The following is a 21,319-nucleotide window of genomic DNA, read 5'->3' on the forward strand; positions in this document are numbered from 1 at the left end:
TCATTGTCCTGGATGCTGGGATGAGAAACTTGGAGAACCCAAACGAACATATAGAGCGATGGGGAAATGGTTTTTGTTTTGACTCATTGAGATTTAGAGGGTAGATATTTATTGTAATTTAACGGAATTCATCATGATTGATGTTATCAATCTTTCTCCATCCCCTGCACTCTACATTTACTGGGGCTAGAAAGACTACAATATTTTCCTCTCAAATAAATGGAAAAATAAAATAAAACAGCAACTTCTGAAATACCATTTTGGGGGGATTATGAACCATCACATGCATTGGTATTATGGCAACACTTGTGGACATAACCCCCATACTAGTGTGTGACTCAAAACAAATTCATAATAAATATTTACCAAAGAAATTAAGACCATTTAATAATGGTCTAAAAATGTTTCTGGGCTGTCTTGGTAAATAGATGATCTGGATAATTACAGAGCTTATGGTACTAAGAAACCAAAAACTAGGCATAAAAGTTTCTAATTAGTGATATGGCAAAGGACATTGAAATTAATGAACAGAATTATAGTAATTCTAGTGATTAAGAGGTTTTGTTTAAGTCAATTGTGTCTGAGATCATAACATACTTAGAACTATAAACCACTCACATGATACCAGGAGATATCAAGGTTCGAAAGAAGACCCAAATGAGAAACCCATGGATTTTGTGCTATGGATTTTTATTTTGCCCTGCACTTTAAGAGACATATTCAGGGTCTTTTAAAGAATATCCTATCATATCTGTAGAGCTTTTAAAAGTCACCTGGGATGGCTGAAGTATTTATGTATTTCTCACAGCACTGTACTGAATAGATAACAGTATGGATGCCTAGATTGTAAAGTTCTGGGCAGAGAGAGAGGCACTATAACATGATGGTAAAGATAGGAGCTTTTAAGATAACAAGAATAGTTGAATTTCTGCTCAGCCACTTACTACCTCTTTGATGTTGGGTAAATTACTTAATCTTCCCATGGCTTGGCTTCTACATTTGGAACAGGACAAATAAGATACCTGTGGTAAAGGGTATGGTGGAGAGTAAAATGAATTGAACATGGCTAGAATGCTGGAAACAGTGCCTTGCATATAATAAGTATGCAATAGAGTTAATGTTTATTATTACCAAGAACTGCTCTTCCTGTTAAGGATTGCAGTAATTCCCACAGGAAGAAGAGCCTGATTTGCATTCAGAAATGCCTTGTTCAAACATGTGTCTACTCTCACCTCATCACCTCCTCTCTGGATGCTTAGGTTTGTTATTTCTTTTTCTCCTTGTAAAAAGTCAGGGGTAACAGGGTTCCTAAAACCAACAAGCTTTGATCCAGACAGAGTATGCAGGGTGTGACTTAAGGGTTTGGAGAGGAATCTTTTAAAATCATGCCTTATTTGCAGCCACTCATTCAGTAGTGGAGAAAAGAAGGGATGCTTTGGGGATAGTAAATCAGTTTGCAAAATCTTGGACAAACTTTGGGAGGAAAATGAACAAATCTGCCAACAGTAACTTGTGGTTTTTATGTAGCATTGTGATTTTATGTAACTGTAGCATCTTACCTTCATTTCTAGCTCGAGGTTTGATGCAGGTAATTCCTGAAGTCTTGCTTCCAATTTGTACATAAAACTGAACTAATCTAAAAAAAATTAAAAAACACATTCAGTAACTTACACATAGGTAAGTTCAGAATAGATTGTGCTTTCTGCTTTTAAATACATGGTAAGCAAAACAAAACCCTTAGAGATTATTAACTAAATTAATTTTGTTAGAATTTAAAAGAAGAAAACACAGCATTCACTTTATTCTGCTAATGTAATTTAATGAGTACTGAATGGCAATTTCTTCAGTCCAGGCAATCTCCTCACTGGAAAATGCATAAATATATAGAAGTTGAATAATGTTTTTGTTTAAGGACAAATAGTTATTAAAATATTGCTGATCAAAACTTAGATGGTTTATTTTTTACAACCAACAGTCACTTGGATGTAATTTGTACTCTGTTTATCATGAGCCAAAATAGTGTCTCTGAGACAGATAAGCCTCAATAAGAAAGATAAATAGAGGAAAAGCAGAAGAGAAGTTATATAAAACCCAGACTTTAGTGAGGATATGGCCTAAAAGCTTCAAGTACTTAATTAGTTTCTTATCTTTCAATTCTCAAACAATTCATTAGTTGCGAAACAAGCACAGTTTATGTTATTTTATTTAACCTTAAAACAAAGCAGTTATTTCTATTACCAGTAGGTGTCAGTGAAGGTATTTTACTTTTCTGGAGTGACTATTGATAAATTTAAATAGGAATAAATAATTTTGGGACACAATTTGAAGTTATGAAACTCTTCATTCAACTTGAAATACAGTCAAAATAATGCCAAATAGTCTTCATAGTAGTAAAGAACTTTAGAAAATCAAATTGCCATACTATTTTATTTCCAGTGTTATGAACCAGTGCTCTATTGTCTAGTTTAGACAAAAGGGGATCTGTGCCACATAAAGAACTACAAAGAACACTATGTGAGTGGTCTGAGAACTGTTTTTTTTTTTTAAATAAAATTGTGGGGCTGGAGGACAAGTGGGGGTAAGAAAAATGTGGGGCTGGAGCAATAGCAAAACAGGTAGAGCATTTGCCTAGCACGCAGTCAACCTGGGTTCAATTCCCTGTACCTCATATGGTCCTCCAAGCCTGCCAAAAGTAATTTCTGAGTACAGAGCCAGGAATAATCCATTAGCATCACCATGGGTAGCTCAGCAACCAAAAAAATTGTTAAAAATATTTTATTGAAGTCTCAAGACATAAAACAGTACTAATATTTAAATTAATTCATGTTTTAGACTTACAAAGCTACTGAGCCACACCCACCAGCAGAGTTTCAAGATCTCCACCATATCCTGCTCTCCTGTGGCAGAAAGGGGCTCTCACTGTCATCCTGAATTAGTTGTATCCTGTTAGTCATATACTAAGGTTTGTTATGCCCATTGGCCATATGGGCATATATTAGAGTAACAGGCGATGACTGTTTACTGATTTTGGAACTATGGTTTAAGTGTTGTAGCACAAACAACAAAAGAAAAAGACGATTTTGGACTTCATCAAAATGTAACATTTTCAATATTTCTGGACAGACTACCATTAGAAAGAGAAAAAGGCAATCTGCTGAATGGTTAAAAAGCATTTGCAAATCTTTTCCTTGACAGGAGACTTGTATCCATATATATCAATTTTTTGTTTTGGGGCCACACTCAGAGTTTCTCAGGTATTAATCCTGGCTCTGTGCTCATGGATAACTCCAAGTGAGACTTGGGAGATCATCTAGGGGTTAGGATTAAACTTTAGTTAGTTGCATGCGAGTCAAGCTTGCCACACTATTAATTGTCTTTTCAGTGACTATTAACTGTCAATTAAATATCTATTAAATGATCCTATATTAATCTGTCATAAGTAGTGGCCAAACATAGAGGTGTTAGGTAATCCAGGATCACTCCCAACAGACTATGTCCAGTGGAGTAGGTCTGACAGGTACAATGTTCAACCAGGGGGGTTCTGAGAGTTGCTAGTCTTAGGGCAACCAGGGCTACACCTGACAGTGATTGAGGTGCCGCATGCAGCACCAGGGATCAAACTCAGGGATTGCACATATGATGTGCACTTCAGTACTTCAACTATCTCTCCGGTCCTGTGAATTTTAATAGACTGAGAAATTAAATTGCTATAGTTTGGGTTCACTTTTACATATAAGAATATTTAGTTATAATGTTATTAAATAATATTATTATATAAATTCTCAGTAATAGAACAGAGTTTTTTAGGCTGGACCACATGTTGCAAGTACTATGTACATCGATAGGCATATCAATCAATTGCATACCTGATATTTCTGGTGTCCAGGGGGACAGTTCTTGCTTCCCTTTTCCCAGGGCCACTGAAGTAGAGAGATTTGCCATCATTAAGTGTCCCACAGCCAGTTCCAACCTGGCCTCCAGTTATCTTGTACCATAATGGGCTGAGTTTCCCTTCAAACCTATCAAACATCTCATTATGATTTGGGACATTAGACACACAGGTTCCTTGTGCAGCTGCCAAGAAAAAATACATCAGAAAGACTAAACATTAGAAGGCAGATTTTGTATATGGGAAAATAGCATTTCTCCAAGTGTTGAAAGAAAAAAAATCTCATGAAAAGTTGTACCTCACACTTGTCTGCCTTAAATATAGCTATCATCACCATCAAAAATTTCTAAAGTTTTAGTAAAGAGATATTGGCAACCACTCAGAAGATCTGTGACACTGAGAAATAAATTTTGTCCATAATTACATTTGCTAATTTTCTACCCTTGTATTAGAAAATCCAAAAAACTGAGAGCTAATCTCAGATTTTAGCAACCACTAGTGACAGCAGAGACTGCAACAACATATGTTTGTCTTTGGTCACATGCCAAATGAAGAACAGACCACAGAAAAGCGGGAAGACCCTTTTGAAGTTTTTTTCCATGAAAAATTCTAAAAAATATCTTGAAGTTTATAATGTTTTTTCCAATTATACTCTTTAATCTCAGTTCCATTTTTTAATTTTTGCTTGTAGCAACATCCAAGGGTAACTGTGGATAGAAAAATTCTTTTCTTACAAATTAATTTTTTGGCAGTCCTGGATTTATGATTAAATTAAATAAAAAATGTAAGTGTATGACATTATATTTCCTATAAAAAACAATGTAAGAAACATAGGAAACTCTTTAGCTGAATTGTCAAAGCCCGAGTTTGGGTTTGAGAGAAAATCTGCTGGTGTTTGAAGTATAACTCCAGCACTCTTAGCTGTGTGGCACAGAGAGTTTCAAAATACCTCTATGTCAGTTTCTTTAACTGGAAAGAGGGACAAAAAGTATTTGATGGGGCTGAAGAGGCAGTAGGAAGGCTACTACAGCGTAAAGGCTCTTGCCTTGCACACAGTTGACCTGGATCCAATTCCTGGCACCACACAAAGTCCCTGGAGCCCACCATTAGTGATCTCTGAGTGCAGTAGAAGGAGGAAACCCTGAGCACTGCTGGGTGTGGGCCCCAAACATAACAAAAACAGAGTGCCCTATAGTAGTAGGATACTATTAGAATTTAATGAGATTAAAATAAAAAGTACTTAATTGCCACTTATGAACATGAAATAGGGCCTCTAGCAATATTAATTATTATTGCTATTGATAATACATAAATCTTTTTAGGTAGTGAGATTTGTAGTTAGTTTATCTTCCTTAGGTACCTCAAAACTTCAAGATATCTCTGCATTTCATGTACCCAGGCTGTAAATTCCAATAAGATTTAAGGAAGAATAAATTCAGAATATATTTCTTTGGAGAAGTAAGAGAAATAAAACAATTAGAGATGAATACTGGACACACACATCTGTGTGACTTACCTGTATATCCCAAGTCACAGAAACACACTCCAGATACACAGTCCCCATGACCACCACAGTAACTGGGACAAGGCTCTGATATGTACACTCCATCCAAACCAAAGGGAGGCACATTCTTTTGTGAGCTGCTCTCCTGGATCCATCGGAATCTGGTCTTGCTGCTGGGTAAAAAGACATATATCTTGTTATCAACAGCTCATACCAAACCACAATCTAGGGAATTGTTCAAAAATAGCTCAAAGTGAATTTTTCGCAAATGAATGAATACATGAATTCATTGACAATATAACAATTATAAGAATGAGAATTCATTGTTGTGTTTTTCAATCTTTCTTAAAATTTTATGATTTCTTTAGTAGAAATATTTTATTAGTGAGGGAGATTGGGTATAGAAGACTTGTAATAGACACATTATGGATTTTCACTTAGATGTTTTTTCATGTCACATTCTCAGTATAAACGAGAAACAGAAAGACACTATTTTAATTAACATTTTATTGCTCCATTGTGCTTTTTTTACTTTTAGAAGAGTTTATTTGGGAATTCCTGTGACATCAAATAGAATGTTGTCTGTAAAGACATATAAGGGGAGTCTGGCTAGTTGCCACCAGAATTTTCTGTGTTCACAGCTCTACTCAACTTATTTCCTTCCATACCTTCCTCTTCATCTCTCTTAAAATCTTTAAGAGTTCAATCTATCAGCTCTGAGAAACCAACTGAGCTGTCAATGAACACTGGCCATTACCAATGGACAATGCCAAGGATCCTTGTCCCTGTGATGCAAAAACCCTGAAACCACAGTGGTGGCAGCACTGCTGCCTAGTCCTCTTCCCACTACAGTTTGAAGGTCTGGATCTAACACTTGTCTCACATGCTTTACAGTTTCCCCCATCACTCAAATAAATCTTAATTTTTGCAAATATATGAAAACACACCCTTAATTTCATATCCAAAAATTCTCTTCCTTGTTAGTTCTACTGACATAAAAGGCAAGATAGATGAAACCATTTAGATTCTAGTTAATGCTGTTTCCACTATTTATAGAATTTTTTAATGAATCCAGTGTCTTAGTAATAAAAGTAAAGTATATTAAAATTAGTGAAGACTGTCAAAAATAACTGTTGTAAAAGATGGTTCCTTGTCTCCTATGCTATTGTAAAAATAACACAGCAGTATCAATTTTTTCTTTCTGGTTCTTTTTTGGTAATTAGGCAACAATGAACTATAATTTCAGACTTTTTTTGGTCCCCTTTTTATTACTGTAAATAATATACTCTTGGAAAATTTGAAAAATGTAGTTAACAGTATTATTTATTTGGTATAAAAAGTGATCAGAGATTGATTAACTAAGTGTTAAACATATTTTTAAATATGGTCAAGAAGAAGGTAAACATATTTTAAATTTCTTATGGAATTAAAAACAGATTAGGCTTGGGTTGGGGAAATAGTTCACAGGTCAAAAGTGCTTTATGTGTGAAGGCCCTGAGTTTGATTCCTGATACCACATGGCTCCTCACTGCCTACAAATTTAAGGTGGATCCTGTGGATCTGTGAGTGCTCCTGGGGTGCCCCTTCCAGCCCCAGTACCATTGGGCCTAAGCTGCATAGAGTCACAGAGACCATGAATTGAAGCCCACAGCCCACACAGCCAGGCTCAGCACTGCTGATTCCCTGGTCCCTGAATACTGTTTAGGAGGTTTATGGACAAAAAGATATATCTAATACTATTACTTTTTAAAGTAAAATAATTGAATAAAAGAAAAAAATTTCCCTCATCAAGAAAGTTCCCTCATTAAGCTTATCAAGTGATTTAGCATATGAAAACAAATTTTTTCCCAGAACTTCTTTTTTTTTTTTTTTTGGTTTTTGGGCCACACCCGGTAATGCTCAGGGGTTACTCCTGGCTATGTGCTCAGAAGTTGCTCCTGGCTTGGGGGACCATATGGGACACCGGGGGATCGAACCGCGGTCCGTCCAAGGTTACCGCAGGCAAGGCAGGCACCTTACCTTTAGCGCCACCGCCCGGCCCCAAAGGAACTTCTTAAGACTTCTGAAGAGATGACCAGTTGAGAGTTGTTCCCAAAGAATATGCAGAGACCTCAGAACCTGCTCAATTTTCTTATACAAAACCCCTGATTAGAAGTTAGTTTTATCTCCTCATTTATGTTTCTGTAGTAGAAGCCAAATATTTGACCCCAGGAAAAATTTTCTTAAAAATTTAAGAAATTTTTTTTTTCTTTTCCTCCCCTTACTTCTCCTTCTCTTCTTCCTCCATCTCCTCTTCCTCCTCCTCCTCTTTTTCCTCTCCTCCTCCTCCTCCTTCTCCTCCTCCTCTTCTTCTTTAGGCCATACTCAGCAATACTTAGGAGCTGCCCTTAACTGTGGTCAGAGGTTACTCCTGGAGGTGCTCAGGATCCTGAGCACAGGTTAACCATGTGCAAGGGCAAGGCATGAATGAGCCTTACCCACAGTGGTGTTATCTCTCTAGGCCATGTAAATATAATCTCTTTCCCTTAATCCAGCTTCCTCTATCTGGGTAAAAGCATTGTTCTATTAACTGTTTAACTTTATAGATGAAGCAGGCTTAGACCAAATCCAGAAACCTAACCTTGAATTATCTTCTCTTTAATACCTCCCTCCCTCTCTCTCTCCTCCCCTCATATCTATACATAAAACTATTTTAAATCATATAGCAAGAAATAGGTGGGGGGGTAGCGTAAAAGTTAAGTTGATAAGCATGGATAGATTTTATTATATAAATCTGTATATATTAGATATAGTTTTTGGCCACATCCAGAAGTGGTCACGGTGCTGAGATGAAACCCAGATTGGCCACATAAAAGGCAAACACACTACCTGCTGTACTATCACTCCAGTCCCTCTTTAGTTGACATTTTTAAAATATGAAATATGGCTTTACCATTATTAATATGTGTATCACTACATATACAAGTGTATGTACTGCTGATGCTTTTTCAGGGAGATACCTCAGAATGCAGAGCAATGATTTTCCACTGAATTGCACTGATTCCTCTTTTAAAAACACATTTTCTTAAAATTGGAGGGGTGTTCAATGCAGAAATTTGTCTACTGATCCTATCTTCATTCCACATCCTTCTGTTTAACTGGTATTTCTCAAGTACCTACAACAAGGCACACATGGTACTATGGAAATGACACGGAGGGCAGCAGAAGTTTTCTTGGCTAGTGTGTTTATTGTAGCCCACAGTCAAGGGATGATACACACTGGGTCATGCCCCTACATGGATAATTATAAAAATACAGTTCAGGTAATTGTGGTATTGAGGAGTTAATTGCTAGGAGCAGGAAGAAATATCTGGGAAGATACAGAAGGAAGAGACAGTTGAGGAAAAGAATCAAGCAAGTGAGATTTCACTGCACATATCATTCAATAGAACTTCCCCATTATCCTATACATTTCAAAAAAAAAGAAGTAGAAGATAAGACTCTATCATTGTAGAGAGACAAGAAAAATGTTTGCCCCAGGGAATAGAGTAGGAGGGAGGCTAGGGACACTGGTGGTGAGAAATGTGCATTGGTGAAGGGATGAGTGTCGGAACATGATCTTTTCACAATTCAATCACAAACAACTTTGTAATTAAAAAATATATATATATATACATATATATATATGAATAGTCTTATGTAACCACAGTGTTTAAATAATTTAAAAAAATAATCTCTTATTGTCTTTCCCCAACTCTTTTGTTTGGAAGACACCTGGGTGGCCAGAAATATTTGTCTATGCAGCCCACGTACTCCACTTTTCAGCCACCACATATCAGAGAGGTGCTGCATCTGCCTCTTAAACCTTACTTCCTAACCACCTGCTTGTCCTGGGCACAGGAGCATGAGCAATGGGTGGTGATGGAGAACTTCTGCAGAATACCAAGCAACCATATTCCTAGCAACCCTGGAGAAAACTTTTTGTATAATTTTTATTTTATTTTTGGGTTTTGGGCCACACCTAGTGGCGCTCAAGGGTTACTCCTGGCTCTTCACTTAGGAGTTACTCCTTGTCCTGCAGTACACTAAGGAGTCACTCCTGGCAGGCTCGGAGACCCATCTGGGATTCTGGGGATTCAACCAGGTTGGTCAAATGCATAGCAAACACCCTACCTGCTGTGCTTTTGCTCTGGTCCCAACTGTTTATATTCTGTCTAGGAAACCTAGATCAGGCTGTATGATTAGGGATGATACAACCAGCTGGGAGGAGTCACAGGGACATAGCAAATATTTACTGCAATTAATGTCTCTCCTCTGTAGGCAAGAACAAGAATTAATATGAGCACAAACTGCTCCTTTGGAAAAAAATCAGCTTTGAATTATGTGTGAAAGGATAATGTTGTAGTAACTATAGTAAAAATGCTGCCTTGTGGGCAAAATACTTCCAAATTTTAGCAATTTTCACACTTAGCATTCTCAGCTTTCTAACATTGTGCTTGGAGATAGCAGAATTTAACATATTGCAGAAGGAACAACAATTGGCTTGGGTTAAAACAGAAACACATTTACTATTGAGCAGAGAGCTTTCTGTCCCAACTGCCATCAAGCACAGACTGGATGCTAGTCAAATCAACCAGGAAGCTGAAATCTAATGGAAATATTTCTTCACCCAAAAAGCTAATAATATGTTAAAAAGCCTCAAAATAATGGCTGACTCTGTGATTGCGAAGAACAACCTTCTCTTATTTTTTACATGTAGCTTTAACAATTGGATTTTTCCTCCCAATGTCAATCAAACCTGGTTTCAGATTCTATTCTACAGTATCTGGCTTTTGATAATCAAATCAAATCAAGGCTTGTGTTCCTTGGCTCTTGCTTGGACTATTTTCATTGTGATATCTTTCAATATTTTGAAACCCTAGTCATCACAGCAAATATGCACTACTTGATGCTCCTCAACTTCACAGAGGAGATACTGGATGCTATTTGGGGGAACCATGGTAGGGCCACAGTTTCAGAGAAATCCGTGGAAAGGAAGATAGTGCAGGAGGTCAGGAGTTTAAGGGCTGCACTATTATTTGAATTATGTGTGAAAGGATAATGTTGTAGTAACTATAGTAAAATTGCTGCCTTGTGGGCAAAATACTTCCAAATGAACAGATGGACAAGAGATCAACTTTCAGTTGAAAACATGGATAAAACTTAAAAAAGAGTAAGAAATCACTCCTAGACATGTACTATATAATAATATTTAAATATTAATAATCCAATATATCACAAATCATATAACATATGACATATTATATTATTATATATTACATATAACACATGTACATTATATGATATAAAACATATAAAATATAATAATATAATAAACAATATTATAGAATGTCAGGTATACTTCTATATGTATGTAAGACTCCCATTTTTTCCATTTTCAAGAATTCTTTTTTTTAAATCCCTGACATTAGACTTGGAGAATGAATGTCTAGTAATGAATCTCTGTTTTTTTCTTTTTTTTCAGAGTATATATGTTCTAAATGTTCTGCTATGTGTTTCCCATTTCTTTTAGGTTCTGTAAATTAACAGGCACCACGTCCAAGGAAAAAGGCGAGCTGCACATACTGCAGAATGATGCTAAGGAGTATCTAAAACACATATTAGGTTGTAGCACCGAGAAGCAAAGCAAATACTTAGGATACCATTTCAGTTCTCCACAAAAATGACCTGAGTAAATCATAATTTAGTAATATATTCTAGGATTAAATAAGAAGAATGTGTTTTTATCATTTGAATAATGACAAAGTCAAAAATACTGATCTCTGGACCAGGGATATAGCTCAGGTGGCAGAGCCCTGAGCTAGGTATAGATCTTAAATATTCCTGATGTAGCCCCAAAACAAACAAAAATTTTTGTTATATATGCACAATGGAATATTATGCAACTATAAGGAAAGATGAAATCTTGCACTTGCTGCGTCTAGGATGAAACTGGATGGACTAAAATTAAGTGGAAGAAGCTAACGGGAGTATAAAACTGAATGGTCTAAATTGTTATATAGAAACAAACCATGGGGGTAAACAGTATTAAATGATAACAAACCCTTGGCCTTATCAATTGATTTTTTTTTTTACTTTTGGGCTACACCCAGCAGCACTCATGGGGCTACTCTTGGTTCTGTGCTCAGAAATAACTCCTTGCAGGCTTGGTGGGACCAAATGGGATGCCTGGGAATGAACCAGGGTTAATCGAACCTGGGTTGGTCCTGGGTCAGCTGCACGCAAGGCAATTGCCCTACCTGCTGTATTAATCACTTTGGCCCAAACCCTTAGCCATGAATTATAAAACTAATATATGTGGTTAGAGAGATAATACAGTAGATAGGGTGCTTACCTTACACATAACTGACCAGAGTTATATCTCTGGCATCCCATATGGTCCCCTAAACCCTGTCAGAAATTATCTCTGCACACAGAGTCAGGAGTAAGCCTTGAGCATTGCCAGGTATAACTCCTTAGAAACTCCTTAGAAACCTCACAAAAATAAAACTTAAATAAAGCATTAAAAAATTAAAAGTACTGTGGGGAGAGAAAATGAAGAGTAATAGAGGGTCTTTAGCACCTTGGTGGTGGTGAAGATAAAGTAATTTTATGCATCAAAACCATAAATATTAAAACTATTTTTAACTATGCTCCAAATCAATAACAGCAGCAACACCAGTGATTATAATGATAAAGTCCTGAGTTGAACAGATGCTTCAAGTGGCAGTTTTGACATATAATACCAGTTACTTTACCTGGATGCAAGAGATCTTGGAATAACAATGGTGATTCTTGTCCATTCCTCAAAGTCCCCAGTGTGGTATATGGTAGGGTCACTTAGTTCTCTGGCATTTCCTTCACATCCTTTGCCTGCAGAAGCTGGGTAACATCCTTCTTTCACCAGAAACCAGGTCATACCAGCATCATGAGAATACTGAAGAAGAACTGGAGCAGCACTGCTAAACTGACTGGCACACCCTATGTTCAGCTATCAGAAAGAAGGGCAAAAATCAGACAAGGTTTTGGTGCTAAGTCATCACTTAATAATTAAGGAGTTAGAACATCTTTACTTTCTTGGCATGCTTTCACCTGATCTTATTGCTTATTGTGATGACTGCTCTAGCATCATTACTCAAACTCTATATAACAATCTGAGCATTTCTCTCTGCCTTCTCCATCACACTAGGCCAAGTTCCCATCATCTCTTCGTTGATGGTTCAGTTAATCTTTCTGTTTTGGATCTGCCCCTGCCAATCACCAGAGTGATAATTTCAAAACCCAAGTAATGGTATATTATGCTTTTGTTAGCTGTTTTATTAAAAGCAAGGGCTGAAGTCTGATTTTTTCCCTGCTGGCTTCACCTTTTCACTTTTTCACTTTTTTCAGTCTCATAACAATGATATCTTCATGATTTTTTTTTCTCCAAGCACACTCAGACTTCAAGGTCTTTGTATCTGTGTTTTGAATGCTCTTTCTCAGATAGGGCATAACTCACTCCTTCAGTTTCTTTTTGTCTAGGCTTAATATCACCCACCCTACATCATCCTATTCCACACTTTCTATATCTGTTTATTTTCATAGATTAGAAAGGAGCCCGGCCCATACTAGTGGGTTCATAAATATTTGTTGAGTAAATGAATGAGTAATTCCAAATTTCTCATATGTTAAATCAGTATCTAGACTGTTTCTAGAATGATTTTTCTAAAACACAAGTCTGATTCTTACACTCAATGTGTTAGAATCTTCCAGAACTAATTGTTCTTGAGTTAATGTTCAAATGACAGTGTAACATTAAAACACAATTAAGATCAATCTTTGTGATAATACAGCAAAGTCCATGAAGTTTCCAAATTTTTCATTTTCAGTTTTGCTTTCAAATTTTTATTTTCAGATATTTTCATATTTCCTTTTCAGTCATCAGGTGGCTATAGTCCTAACTCCAAAGAGTTGTAACTATAACTCACCCCTCTATGTGACCCTCCCTCCACCAGCCATTTAATCAACTAACATATTTTAACATATTATACACAAGCCATGCCCTATGCCCTGTACTCTAAAAAAATAATAAGCTTCCAGACATATTATACTATAGCACTCCTATTACAATAAAGTGACTGTTCACTTTTATAACTGACTGACTTGCTAGTTTCTCAGTTCTCTGAAGGCTATGGGTATATTTTTCATGTCTATATTCTAGTACCTAGTGTTTGTTATGGCATAAAAATGCACATTTCTATATAAATGACACCAAAACTTTTGTTGTATATTCTAAATATACATTGTCAACTCCTGAGTGAATCAGATTTAATATCCTATCAACTAATCATTTCAAATCAATAGTTTTGATAATTGATAATTTTCTTAGGCATTTATACATACTTATGTACTTGGAACATTTTAATGTTTTCCTTTTTATTTCTTTTTTTGTTTTTTGGACCACACCCGTTTGATGCTCAGGGGTTTACTCCTGGCTAAGCACTAAGAAATTGCCCCTGGCTTGGGGTTGCCATATGGGACGCCGGGGGATCAAACCGCTGTCCCTCCTTGGCTGGCACTTGCAGGGCAGACACCTTACCTCTAGCGCCACCTCGCCGGCCCCTAATGTTTTCTTTTTTTAAAATTCTTTTTAAATTTCAGAATACAAAACTTGTACTATATACAAATACTCGCAATCTTTAACACCTATACTATCATTATTTTGTGACTAAGCAGAAAAGGTGTTAGGTAATATATTTCTAATGTTTTTTCTATTGTATGTATTTTGTTGCTATTTTAGACTGACAAAAATGAATATAAATTCACATACTATTAATAAAGTTTTTTCTATTGCAGTTTAGCACCAGAATTTAAAGAGAATATTTCACCAATCATTTATTTAAGACTAACTTTGCTGTTTACATAAATGTGGAAATTATATTTAAAGATCTGTCTATAAACATGATATTTTAAATAATTCCATTTGTAAATTATTTAGCAGCAGCATCCTGCCATTATGCAAGGACTATGTAGTTTTGCTGACTCATTAAAACTGCATTGTTTTAGACCTCAGAATCTACCAATGGGATTTTATTATAGACACAATAAAATTTTGATTAGAGTTCTAATACAAGATTTTGTCAAAGTAAATAATTGTTATACATGTTGACATGTTACCATGTCAACATGTGCTGAAAAACAAACTTTTTAAGAGAACAATGATAAGTAAAGTGAAAACTGATTGAACTAAGGAAAAGATATTGTTTGTAAAGCAGCTAGCACAAGTAGAAAAATGATCCATAGATCTACTCAGAAGCTTGGGATTCATCTTGTCAATTTTTTAAAAACACTCTGGTAGGATTCTTTGAACACTTAAAAAGAATTACAAACACCATAGCCTCAACTTCTGGGATTCATTGAAAACAAATTTCCTAAGACTTTGCAATCCCAAGGCTGTTGCACTTATAAGAGCGATCCTTCATTAATAGTATATGGAAAATATATTGTCTGTCAATTTCTTGGGGATCTGGAAGAATGTACAGCTTCCTAACCTTTCCGGGGAAGAAAACTGTAAGCCTTACCTTGAACTGAAGTACATAGCCAGGTTTCAGAATCAAATCTCTGGTTACCGCAAATCGATCCCCATCTGATTTTCCAAATACCATGGCTGATGGTGTGACAGAGCAGAATGTTTCGTTTTTAACCATTCCTTCATTAGCCAAGATCAACCACACGCTCATTTGATTTATTGGGTAATCAAAAGCTGGTTTTTCATAAAAGTTCTAAAGAAACAATACAGAAAGGTAGTTTGCTAACTTGGAAACAAGAATGGAATTTTTAATTCATGATAGGTATCATATCTATTTCAGGAAATAAGAGGAATATTGAGTTAATGAATTTAAAAAAGTACCATAAATTTTTTCTCCTGATAACTTAATGAAAAAATTTCGCCACTGTGTATTTCATCATTTTATTAACACACTAATGATTTATTTGACAACTTAGTCAGATTACAGTCTTTTTTGGGCATAGACACTCAGAGCTTACTCTTTGCTCTGCACAGAGATCACTGATGGTGGTGCTCAGGGGATCATAGGGTGCTGGGAATTGAACCTGGCAAGCATGCACCTCTCTCTAATTTTCTTAAACATCTAAATAATCTATAATATAGTAGTATAGAAATATAGTCAAGAAATTAAGTGCAAACTTAAAATGTGATGTTTTTAAACATCATACACTTTGGGTAAGGGAGCAGCTTTTACTTACAATTTAATTTTTATTTAATCATTTGATTTTGCAGCCGCCCAAGTGATACTTGCGGGGGGGTCTGAGGGCTGCTATTACAATGATTCTCAATCAACGAAGCCAGTGATTTAATGCTTAGGGCAAAGAATGCAGTGCTGCTCAGATCTTGATGTGCAAGGATTACCTGGGTTGCCCTGGTGATGCTATAGGTTCAAGGAGACTCAGGGGGCCACACCCAGCAATAATCCATGCTTGGAAGATCTGTGATGCTAGGGGTGTAAGGAATGTACCTAAACTCCTGCCTATACATCTCCCTGCCCCTGCAAATAGTTCTTTGATTTCAACACATTTGCAATGTTCTATCTTCCTGTAGTTCAGACAGACGAGAAATACCTGGGGTAAAGTTGGGTTGACCACAGGGATGATCTGCTTTTGTTTCTCCGACAGAATGATGATATCATCAACTGCCCATTGATCATAATCCTCCCCTGAGAATACAGGCTGCCACCAACGGAACTGGGTGCAAGGGGTCTTGGCAGCAGCTGGAAGCTCCAGATAGACAAATCTGCATAAAAGCAAATCATTAATGGTTGGGAGTGTAAAAGCAGTGCTTTTCTCTGCCCCTGATAAAATAACAGGAGTAGCAACAACAGAAAATTTAGTTCTGTTTGATCTCTTGATATTTTGGAAAGTTTCTGAGTTTCGATAGATCAGGCAAGCAGTTTCCAAGTTGTAAGCAAGTCTAGTACTGGCCATGTTCATACCTCTAGGAATTGTATTTGGAGGCTTTATGAGTTTGATTCATTGACAATATCTTTTTGGCTGGACTGATAGCACAGTGGGTAAGGCATTTGCCTTGCATGTGGTCAACTCAGGTTTGACTGCCAGCATCTCATATGGTCTCTAAACTTGCCAGGAGAAATTTCTAAATTCAGAGCCAATAGTAACCTCTGAGCACTGCCGGATGCAGGCCCTCCCCCCAAACTGAAAAACTTTTGACTAGTATGACAATGGCAAAAAACATGTCAAAGAAATACCAAGCAAAAACTGCCTCTTAAATATGTTATTTAAAACATTAAATTTTATTAAATTTATCTCACAGATTTTTTATTTTTATTTTTGGCCACACCTGGCAGTGCTCAGGATTTACTCCTGGCTCTGCACTCAGAAATTGCTCCTCGCAGGCTCAGGGAACCATATAAGATGAGGGGATTGAACCGGATCTGTCCCTGGTTGGCTGTGTGCAAGGCAAATTCCCTACCACTGTGCTATCGTTTTGGCCAGCAGTTTTTGCTTATTGTGGGAAGACAGACTTAAAATGAAACAACACCCATTATTCACTGCATAAGGTTAGTTTCTGTGACATATTGATATATTACATGAGTGTCTTTTATATATACTATTTTATACATATAAATATATAAATTGGTAATCTATATTTTGAAATGTATAACAGGTACATTCTCATATCAACATTATTAAAATAATACTAATTTCTACATAATTTTCATCAAATAGGCATGCTATCTTTTTACCTTTCTTTATGAATAATTGTTATGAAAATGTTTATTTGTAAGTTTTGTCTATGCTTCTGTTTCTTTGGGGAAGATTCCTAGAAATAAAATCATCAGGTCAAATAAATAGATCAGGTTAATTGTCTGGATATTTTTCCAAATTTCTTTCTGCATGTGTCATGATGATTTGCAGAATAATATGAAAGCTTGTTTTGCTGCTGCCATGTGTACAGAAAGCTAGGTATTAGGATTTAAAATAAGTTAACATTAAAAATTATATTTTTGGTGCTCGCTTCGGCAGTACATATACTAAAAATTATATTTTAGTTGCAAATGGAGTTTGGGTATCATGCATATTTTAGTAAATATGTTTTCTCTTTTATAAAATCTACTCAAATCTTTTACCCAGTGCTCTATTGGGATCTTAACACTATTTTAAAATAATTTCTTCAAGCACTTCATGTGTTGTTTGCACATAATTTTTGACATGTTTTACATGTGCATGTGGTTTTTACAATCTCATGTCATATATTTCTAGGGAAGTAGTCCTTTTTTTCTGTTTATTCTTCAACTGAATTTATATTTAGTAAGCGTAGATCTTTTTCCAATGTCAGATACTAACCTTTTTTTTAACTAATATTTTTTTAACTAAATTTTTATCATCTTTAACAGTTGGATGATGTGCATGGAAATATAAGTAGAAATTCTCCCCAAGAATCTAACTTTTTTTGAATACCACTTTATGTAAAAATTATTTTTTCTCATCATATTTGTTGTCTTTTTTCATATATTAGTGCTTACATATATCTGAATAAATTTCTGGCTTTTAAATATTTTAATTTAATTTTATTTATTTAATTTTGGGAGGGGGTCACACATGGCGGCACTCAGGGTTTACTCCTGGTTCTGCACTCAGAAATTGCTCCTGGCTCCGGGACCAAATGGGATGTGGGGGATCAAACCTTCGTCCATCCTGGTTCAGCTGATGCAAGGTAAAACGTTCTATCACTGTGCTACCACTCTGGCCCTGAATATTTTTATTTTTTAATTGCTTTATTTAAGCACCATGGTTACCAAATTGTTTATTGTTGGTGTCAGCTATACATTGCACACCACCCTTTACCAGTGCACCCTTCCCACCATCAATGTCTCTCATTTCCCTCCCACCCTTCATTACCTCAACCCTATCTTGCTCTAGGGAAAGCAAGTTGCTTCTGTCTCTCACTCTCCCCTGACTTTCCTTGTTGACACAATGGTTTACCCTATTGTTAATGGAGGGGTTCCTGTTTGTTAGTTTCTCCACTTTCAGCCAGAGTTCTTATCTAGAGTGGTCGGTTCCATCTATCATTGTCTGAGTAGACTCTTCTCTACTATTCCATTTAAATTATTTAGGTTATATAAATGTTATGTCTTTTATGTAGGCTTCTCTCTTTACCTTCTTAAGCTATCTATGTCAGGTTATAATTCTAAATATAAAATCAAAAAAATAATGCACTGGGGCTGGAGTGGTGGCACAAGTAGTAGGGCATTTGCCTTGCAAGTGGCTAACCTAGGACTGACCGTGGTTTGATCCCCTGGTGTCCCATATGGTCCTCAAATCCAGGGGCAATTTTTGAGCGCATAACCAGGAGTAACCCCTGAGCGTCATGGGGTGCGCCCCCCCCCCAAAAAAAGCACTAAAGCTGGAGTAATAGCACAGTGGATAGGGTGATTGCCTTGCATGTGGCTGACCAAGGTTTGATTCTGGGCAACCCATATGGACTCCTGAGACTGCCAAGAGTGATTTCTGAGCTCAAAGCTAGGAATAATCCCTGCCAGGTGTGGCCTAAAAGCCGAAAAATTAAAAAAAAAAAAAAAAAAAAAAAAGAAAAGAAAAAAAAAGAAAGAAAAGAAACCACTAGGGTTTTGATGGGAATTGCATTAAGCAAATGAAGAGATAGCTCCTTATCATAATATTCAGTTTTCCTCTCCATGGGTTAATATGCTTTTTTCATTTACTGGTCTTGTATATTGCTAAGAAAGTCCTGAAGTGTTAGAATTTTCTTCACAGAGATTCCCGGACATATTTTTATTTTATGTAATTGTCACCACCACACATGGGAGGTCTTCCTTTGATATCTTCCAACTTGGAATTTCTTAATCATGGCAGTCTTATGCATTATTTTGAGAATTTGATGAGTTTTGGTCCTTAAAGAGAAACTGCCATACAAAAAAATGAAATATTTCTGGAATTTGAAAAGTTACTAATTTTTTTACACAGTTATCTGGTGTTTTGCTGAATTTTCAATAATTTCCTGATTGACAGTTCTGTTACTTTGAAAAGTAATTTTGGTTATTTAAAATTGTTGCTTAAAGTGTCTGAAGAGAGAGGGAGAGTACAGTGGGTAGGGCATGTGTCTTGTAAGCAGCTGACCTAGGTTTGATATTCAGCACTCCATGTGTTTCCCTCAAGATCATCAGGACCAATCCCTGACTCAAAAACAAACAAACAAACAAAAAACCCTGCAAAAAATAAAACTACTGCTCAAATCCATTTGGCATACACCATCAAGTTCTTCTTTCCTGTATCTGTGAGAAACCTTACCAGGATACATCTCCTGCTTACCATTCTGACTTTATCCATGACTGATTTCTTTTCTTTTCTTATTTTTTTGGGGGAAGGGGCATATCCAGCCCCACTCAGAGGGGGTATTGGGGGTTGTACTTGGGTTGACTCTGTGCAAGGCAAATGCTCTAACCACTGTAGTATCGTTCTGACTGTGATTTCTTGCTTTTTTGCTTGTGCTTGTGCTTTATTTTTGTTTTCACTCATTGTCCCATTTCTGGTTTCTATCTCTTCCCTTGATTGTTTAGCCTGGAAAGTCATACTTTGTTTTAAGGCCATGACTGGTGCTGCTCAGGGCTTACTCTTGGTTTATGTTCAGGATTCACTCCTACTGGGCTTGGGGAACCATACGGGATATTAGAAATTGAACCCTGGTCAGTTTCTAGAAAGGCAAGCCCTCATCTGCTATCCTGTTGCTCCAGACTCAAGACCCAGTGTTTTAAAATGTCAAACTTTAGGGTCCAGAGTGATGATACAGTTGGTAGGGCATTTTCTTTGCATGCAGCTGACCTGGGTTCAATTCCTGGCATCCCATATGACCCCCGACCCTGTCAGGAGTAATTTCTGAGCACTGAGCTTGTAATAAAACCAGAGAGCACTGCTGGGTGTAGTCCAAAATCAAACAATAAACAAAAACATCAAACTTCCATCTAAAATGTAGGCATATTTTATTTATTTATTTTCAAAATAGATATATTTTAAATATATTCAATTTTGTATTTGGATTTATAAATTCTTCAATAATAGTTTTAAATAAAATAATGTTCATGTATAAACTACAAAATTGAGCTTTTGTTCATTAAAGCTTAATAGAGATGCATTTTTAATTTTGGAGGCCACATCTGGCAATACTCAGGTGTTACTCCTGGCTCTGAGCTCAGGAATTACTCTTGGTGGTGCTTGTCAGAGACCATATGGGATGCTGGGGATTGAACCTAGGTCACCTGCATGCAAATGCCCTACCTATTACACTATCACTCTGAACCCTAATATTGATGTTTTATTGAGGGCCAAATAAAAAAATGTTAAAGTGCAAATATTAAGATATTAAAAAGAAATTCTTTATAGAGATATTCTTTTTTTTTTTTTTTGGGCCACACCCTGTGACGCTCAGGGGTTACTCCTGGCTATGCGCTCAGAAGTTGCTCCTGGCTTCTTGGGGGACCATATGGGACGCCGGGGGATCGAACCGCAGTCCGTCCTAGGCTAGCGCAGACAAGGCAGGCACCTTACCTCCAGCGCCACCGCCCGGCCCCTATAGAGATATTCTTAAGTGAATTTAAGTATGCACAAAGTACACAGAATTTCACAACACCTAGTAACTTAAAAGGAAATATATTTGAATATAAATATTTTTATTACCTAGAATAAATATTAGTATTAAATAATTAATTTCACCAAACTTCTTAATAGTTACTATCTAGGGGGTTATTTGGGGGGGGCACCCCGGTAGCGCTCAGGAGTTACTCTTTGATCTGTGCTCAGAAATTGCTCCTGGTTTGAGGGACCATATGGGATGCCAGGGACAGAAGCCATGTCCGTCCGTCCTGGGTCAGCTGTGTGTA

The 21,319-nt window shown here is 36.6% G+C and overlaps 1 protein-coding gene across 1 annotated transcript in view; it reads right to left on the minus strand.

Moving 5' to 3' along the window:
* The window catches only part of RELN (reelin), a 548,597-nt gene that overhangs the window by 117,870 nt on the left and 409,408 nt on the right, over nt 1-21,319 (minus strand). Inside the window, exons 26-31 of the mRNA XM_049783824.1 lie at nt 16,029-16,200; nt 14,972-15,172; nt 12,170-12,402; nt 5,406-5,563; nt 3,867-4,074; nt 1,560-1,636 (exon numbers count right to left, since the gene is read on the minus strand). Coding sequence (XP_049639781.1) covers nt 1,560-1,636; nt 3,867-4,074; nt 5,406-5,563; nt 12,170-12,402; nt 14,972-15,172; nt 16,029-16,200 — 1,049 coding nt within the window. The remainder of the gene's footprint in view (nt 1-1,559; nt 1,637-3,866; nt 4,075-5,405; nt 5,564-12,169; nt 12,403-14,971; nt 15,173-16,028; nt 16,201-21,319) is intronic.

Source organism: Suncus etruscus, chromosome 1 (assembly GCF_024139225.1).
Source record: "Suncus etruscus isolate mSunEtr1 chromosome 1, mSunEtr1.pri.cur, whole genome shotgun sequence".
Lineage (NCBI taxonomy): Eukaryota > Metazoa > Chordata > Mammalia > Eulipotyphla > Soricidae > Suncus > Suncus etruscus.